At 38.6% G+C, this 7,120-nt stretch overlaps 1 protein-coding gene across 5 annotated transcripts in view; it reads left to right on the top strand.

Moving 5' to 3' along the window:
- Positions 1 to 2,782: 2,782 nt before the first annotated feature.
- Positions 2,783 to 7,120, top strand: part of LOC112220330 (voltage-dependent N-type calcium channel subunit alpha-1B-like) — a 227,845-nt gene continuing 223,507 nt past the window's right edge. For 3 of the 5 annotated variants that reach the window (XM_042302406.1, XM_042302403.1, XM_042302405.1), the window contains exons 1-2: positions 5,387 to 5,582; positions 6,666 to 6,966. In XM_042302406.1, coding sequence (XP_042158340.1) covers positions 5,522 to 5,582; positions 6,666 to 6,966 — 362 coding nt within the window. In that variant the 5' untranslated portion in view covers positions 5,387 to 5,521. Of the gene's footprint in view, positions 2,916 to 5,386; positions 5,583 to 6,665; positions 6,967 to 7,120 lie in introns of those variants that run through there. The other 2 variants (XM_042302402.1, XM_042302404.1) reach the window with 2 other exon arrangements.

Below are 7,120 nucleotides of genomic sequence, written 5' to 3'. Positions count from 1 at the left end.
TGTTTTTTTTTTTTTACTATAAAAAGAAACAGAATATAGCTAAGCACAGGCAAAATCCTTAAGGAAAATCTGGTTCAGTCTGCTTACCCACAAACACTGGGAGACACATTCACCTTTCAGCAGGGCCAGGACAATAACCTGAAACACAAATATACACTGTAGGGGCTTACCAAGAAGACATTGAATGTTCCAAAGTGGCCTAGTTACAGTTGCTGTCGAGCAATGACAACAACCAATTTGACAGAGCTTGAAGAAGAAAAAAATAGGTGTGTAATGCTCTTAGAGATTTACCCAGAAAGACTCACAGCTGTAATCGCTGCCAACGGGGATTCAAGTATTGACTCAGGCATGGAATAATTTTTTGTAAATAAGATATTTCTGTATTTCATTTTCAATAAATTTGCAAAAATGTCTAAAAACATGTTTTCACTTTGTCATTATAGGTATTGTGTGTCCATTTTGAATACAGGCTATAACACAAAATGTGGAATAAGTGAAGGGGTATGAGTACTTTCTGAAGGCATTGTGGCATCTGTGGCCTTTTCTGTAGTCTACATGGCGACCGAATTTAATTTATGACATTGTCACAGACACTTTTTACAGCATGCGTGGCTCGGATGAAATAGCCTAAAGGGCACTCTGTCAAATAAAACAAATGGCTTCGATGTGAATATGAATTAACATGTTAACAAACACACGATACCAAAGTAAAATGGACAATAGCCTATGCACTGAATTTAGGCTACTCACAACTGCTGTCTGGGAGTTTCACTCAGTGGGCTAAATTTGTATGATAATTTGCGATTTAAAGTGTGTAGGCCTATTCCTCCATTTCTGACCTGATCATGGCAAAGCAGAAAATAAGAACTGCATTATCCAAGATAACGCAACTCCTGATAAACTTTGGTAGGTAGGCTTATAGGAGTCATAGGCGGCACAACGCGTGAGATTCATGTTTGGGAAAGCTAAAATAATGTGTCCTACAATTTCTACCAATCTGCTTCAATTATGATTTTCGTATTCGCATTATCGTGGAACAGTTTAATTTCAATAATAACGTTTCCGTTTCTCAACATCATTGTCACGTGGTTAATAATAAAAATCTGAATTAAAATGGTAAAAATCTCAAAGTTAACATTCAGCTAATGCGAGAGTAGTCCTACCAGCCTCTGCCATTATTGACACATTAATAGGCCTACAAGGTGAGCCATTGGCGGCTAAAGAAATGAGCACATGGAACTCAGAGATAGCCTATAGGCACAATTTGACAATTAGGCCATTGTCAACTAAGTGAAAATACATAAACTTCAAAAATAAAAACTGTAGAAAATATCCTGATGAAAATTCAGGTTCTTTCAATCACATACATCTATCTACTCAGCCTGTCTGCCTCTCTTTATCTGCCTCGACTTGAGCTATGGCTAGTGAAGTGCAACATAGTATCAAATCAATCAACCTGGCCTATCCTGAAGCTCGTTGCTAGCCAGCTTGCAACATTGTATCAACTAGCCTATTCCGGGCCCTCATAGGGAAAAGTGTTCAGGCATTTTTGAAGTTTCTACTGGATATGTGGGATCATCAGAGCATAACATTTTGCTCTTTCACACGGAGGCTTGGTTATTATCGAGGGGGAGTGTTGGAAATGTTTTTTTTTGTTTTTTTAAATACTTCGAGGAACTAGGCCTATTAGCCTAACATTCGCAATTTATGTTTTTATGTTGACATACTGTATGAGGTGAAGAAAACATGACTGAACATTTCAGATTATTCGTGGTTGTGAGAAATCAGACATCCACAAATGTGCACTTTCCAACATTTGTGCGCAGCAAGCCAGGTAGCCTACATTATCGTGCTCAGGTGTGCGCACTACGTCAGCATTAACAGGACAGAGAAATAAACCAGACCAGACATATGCTCACATGGAGTTCTCCTAACATAAGATCATTAAAAAATGTACAAAACTCGTAGGGCTTATACGATGGTATAAAATAAAGCAAAACGTGTTCCTCACAAGTGTAGTAGGTTGTGAACTTTGCAATGTTTCCTCTCCGAGAATGAGAACGGCAGTGGTGGAAAAAGTACCCAATTGTCATACTTTAGTAAAAGTAAAGATACCCTAATAGAAATTGACTCAAGTAAAAGTGAAAGTCACCCAGTAAAATACTACTTAAGTAAAGTCTAAAAGTATTTGGTTTTAAATATACGTACGTATCAAAAGTAAATGTAATTGCTAAAATATACTTAACCCTCCTGCTGTGTTCCAGTAGATTTGGAACGATTTACAAGTTTTCTCTCTGAAAAATGTAGTTCACTGCATCTGATTGTCATAAGGTTCCATGACTTTGTCCGCACAGGGCATCTGAACAGAAATACATTTAGATGATTTTCATTACATTTTGGGTGTTTTGTTGAACTTTTGTACACCTGTGGTGTACCCCGGTCAAAAATGACGTTTCATTAGACATGAATGGGTGAGACTACACTTAGTGTATAAAATTGAATTCAGGCACAAGCCCATTCATCAGATGGACACACTTCCTCTCCCAGACCCCCACATGCATGTGTTTGAGCACACACCTCACTCCCCTTCCTGGATTCCATGGCAACCCCCACGGGAACCTTTCCTCAACAGAATCTTTCCCCCACGGGAACCACACCTGTTTGCATTCTCACAAACAATCGCAACATTGTTTCAATAACATATAGAACTTTTCTCGCAGCTTTGGCATATAAAGCTTTTTTGAGGCCTTGCTCACAATTAATTATGTGGCAGCACAATGACCAAACGATAGGAAGGAAAACTTCTTTGTTTTGGTCCTGTAGCTTCCATTTCGTAGCAGCGTGAAGCGCACCTGTGCACATGCTCAAGATACTCTGAGAGTAGTCCTTTCACCACGCTCATCTCAACATCTGCGGTGAGTTTACCATTAAAGATCATTCCTCTGTGGTATAGATAGATAATACATGTCAGACAGACCGCGTTGAAGATGCAAAATGGCCATGCACAAGGCTGTAGTAGGGCAAGAAAGACATTGAAAGGTTAGAAATGTATGTGAGGCTCTTGATCATATCTTGATCATGACACTGTTGAGGAGAGAGTCCTTGTTAAACTTTGACACAAAGTAGTCTGTGATAAATATAGCACAATATGTTTCATCTGAGTATTTGTTATAGTAAAAATAATCCATACATTATTATTTATCTTCTCAAAAACGAGTTGTATGAGCTCAGGTCAATGAGGCCTACAGGCCATAAATAGCAAATAGAAGTTCAAAACTTGTAATGTTCACAATAACTTAAGATGATAAAAAGATCTAACAATATTAGGTGATAATATATGTATTGTGGATTTATAATCAGCTATAATGAGGCGGTCATTTTGGACAGGGAACACAGAAATCATTAACATGAAACGAACACAACAGGAGGGTGAATAATCAAAAGTACAAGTATAAATAATTCCACACTTCATATATTAAGCAAACCAGACAGCACAATTTTCTTGTTTTTATTTATTTACGGATAGCCAACGACATAATTTACAAACGAAGCAATTCGTTTGAGTAACGCCAGATCAGAGGCAGTAGGGATGACCAGGGATGTTTTCTTGATAAATGTGTGAATTGGACCATTTTCCTGTCCTGCTAACCATTACGAGTAGTTTTGGGTGTGAAGGTAATTGAATGGATTAAAACGTACATAGTTCATTTGTCATTTTAGTAATGTAGTGGAGTAAAGGTTGTTAAAAATATAAATAGTACAGTGAAGTACAGATACCTCAAAACGACTTAAGTACTTCACACGACTGGAGAATGGTAAATGTGGTTAATACATGCATTAACTTTTGTTAACCAAATGAGGTGATTAACGGTACATTTACTAGGCTACTGGTAACATATGTAATGGGGAATTGATAAAAATTAAACAATCAAAGGGCAAGCAATACACACAATGATACAATTAATGCAGCAAGAATTGGTGGGAGACAGCTGAGCGCATTCTGGAGAGATGCGCCTATATCTTCGCCACCCACCCCTCCCCTCCCCTTCTTCAGTGTCGGCCTGCAATGCACTTATTGGGAATGCCTATACATGTGGTTTGTAGTTGCATTGGCTTTATAGCCCTGATACCTGACAATGATTTAAGATGAATCATTTTGGCTATTCAAGCTCTGAATATCAGATACAATAGACTAGATGGTGCGTTTGAAATACATTTGTCAAAATTATCTAATTACTCCTGCTGCGGATTGTTTCAAATTACAAGAGCATAGGCCTATGCCTAGTTGGGAAGCCAGCAAGTCTTGAGTATAATTAGAAATGTTGAGACAAGAAGAATTCACTGTATAGCCTAGGCTACTATTCTACTTTACGGGATAGGAGGTTGCAATATTTTTTGTCTGGCCTAGGATGGCATATAGGCCAGGACCTGATGCTGCAACCTGGTCTCATTTTCATATTATTCTGCAGGTGAATCCGAGACACTTAATTTAGTATGATATGGTTCGTATAGTATGTATTGATTTGTGGATATCAATCACCCATTTCGTATGATATGTTACTAATTACAATTCGTATATGTCACGAATTTGCAAACTTATATGTTACGAATTCTAACGAGGTGGCTAGGTTGCTAACGTTAGCTAGCTAGCTAATGTTAGCTAGGCTAGGGGTTAGGGGTTTAGGTTAAGTTTAGGAATTAGGTTAAAGGGTTAAGGTTAGGGAAAGGGTTAGTAACATGCTAAGTAGTTGCAAAGTAGCTCAAAAGTAGTAAGTAGTTAAAAAGTTTCTAATTAGCTAAAATGCTAAAGTTGTCCATGATGAAATTTAAACTCGCAACCTTTGGGTTGATAGGTGTTCACGTTATATGCCCACCCATCCACCCAATCCTTTCGTTTTTGCCTGAAGTAACCATCTGTATTATGTAACCATACCAAATGTTACATATCATATTCCTTTGGTGTTCCAGATTTACATTTACTATGCTATGTCTAGTCTATGAGACCAGGCTGGACGGTTGATCCCATTGAACTCAGTTGTTTATCTCTCTGATATCTTTGCATTCAGAGATAGGCATTGGTTGATGGCTTAGAAAGGCCTCTGATGCTTGAACTCAAAATGTCCCCAGAAGAAACCAAGCAACGAGAACACATCAGGAAGTGACTTTGATTGTGAATCAGCAGTCCTTTTAGGTCTCATAAACTAGACGATGATTGCTCCCTTCCTGATTACAGAGAAAGAGAGAGAAAGAAGCGTTGATCATTGAATCAGAGGAGAATTTTCTCCTTCAGAACTGAAGACATTTGGGCTGATAACAAAGCTCTTAACTAGCAGAACAGGAAACAGCCTTTCCGCATTCCATGGGGGCAAAACCTTTTGTGCCCCCAGTCCTTGTGCCACTTAGAGAAGTCCCTGTAAGCAGGCATATACACAGTAGAAGTGAAATGTTAGTTGGCTTGCTTTTCTAGCCATTTCATTTTTTACCTTGGATTACAGACACAGCGGTTAGTAAGGGAGCAGTCATGGAGAGGAGGGCCCCAAACTACTCCAAATGGGCGGAAAGGCGATCCACTGTGGTTTATGGTAGGTGAGGATTCTTAAATTGCAAAGCTTCCCTCGAAGGTGCATCCATGATGGGCCTTGGTTTATGGTGCTTCTTCCTTTTCTGGCTGCCTTCCTCATTCACTCCTCAACATCGCAACAGTGATACTCCACTTGCTTTTGTGTCAGACAATGAGTCACTTTTTTCAACCCTGTTTGTGGTTCCTTCTATTATTTATTATTAAATAAAAAACTTGGTTTTTACTTGAAATATTTATTTGGACACTACAGCATGTATTGACACCTCACATTTGGCCAGTACATTGTGTGCATTCTCATTTAACCACTATTAAAGGCCCAATGCAGCAGTTTAAGTACCTTATTGTAATAGTTTTCTATTAAAATTGTCAAAAATAAAACAACAGCATTTTATCAAAAAACTATTCCAGAAGAATTTAGCTTGGACTGTCTGGGAGTGGTCTGAGTGGATAGGGGAAAATGGAAAAATTGCCATTATTGGCAGAGATGTTTGTAACTCTTTGTTATTGGTTCATTAACTAATTTACCACCTGATGATGTCATGAGGCATGCCAAAACCTGCCCCATGACATGCAAAAATCCTGCTGATTAGAAGGTCCTGTGTAGATTGTATTTTCAACCAGCAACTATCAGGATATAACACACTTTTACAGCGTTAATTTCATCAGCTGTTCAACTATATAATACAAAACACAAAAAACTCATTTTAACTGCACTGGGCCTTTAACCAATATTAGGCTAACATTGAATTCAATTGAGTAAAATGCACAAGCAGGCATAGTGGATTAGAGTTGCCTTTTATTTTGCTGGTTTGAGGCAAGTTTGCATGGGATTGACTCAAATTAGTAATAGGACAGGCCAAGAAAAAAACAGCTACAAGACCAGATATGATGCAACAAGTATCTGTAGGCCATATCTCATAAAAACAAATAAAGTTTAAAAAATCCCAGTTCATTTAGAGTCCCAGGCAATATGTAAACTAGCCAATATGCCTACTGTAGCCTACAATCATAGATGGAATACTTTTATACTTGTAAAAACCATAAGGTGATGTTATGATTGATTTTATTTTGTTAACCCCACAAGCAATGCGCTCTGCCACATTCGGCTCGTGGAGGATGCTGACTTTGGGCACGGAATACAGCTCATGGGCCCAGTCTCCTGAAAGCCTTCGTCAACGACAGGCAGTGATAAGCGAGAATGCTGAAGAAACGGACAGCATCGACATTGACCCGTCATGGAGAGAGCAGCAGATGGACGTTCCTCAACAGTATGATGCCATCCTGCACCTTGACGAGAGAGCAGCTTCAGGAGGGAGTCGTGGTAATCATAACATCATTCGTACACACGAAGCCCTCAATAGCACGCCATGGTCCAAGTCTAACAGGTAAAGTCGATAGTTTGGTATTTTAAATAGAAATTCTGCACCAATATTAACATTTAAAAGCCTGTGATATTCAATGAAGTTCCCTTTAATATAGACCACATAGAGAATTCAATAAATCAGATTTGTTATATAAATACAGATTTGCTAAAGTGCC

Source organism: Oncorhynchus tshawytscha, linkage group LG20, assembly GCF_018296145.1.
Source record: "Oncorhynchus tshawytscha isolate Ot180627B linkage group LG20, Otsh_v2.0, whole genome shotgun sequence".
NCBI classification, from domain to species: domain Eukaryota; kingdom Metazoa; phylum Chordata; class Actinopteri; order Salmoniformes; family Salmonidae; genus Oncorhynchus; species Oncorhynchus tshawytscha.
Note: the sequence above shows the minus strand (reverse complement) of the source record. Positions and strands in the feature narration are given on the sequence as shown.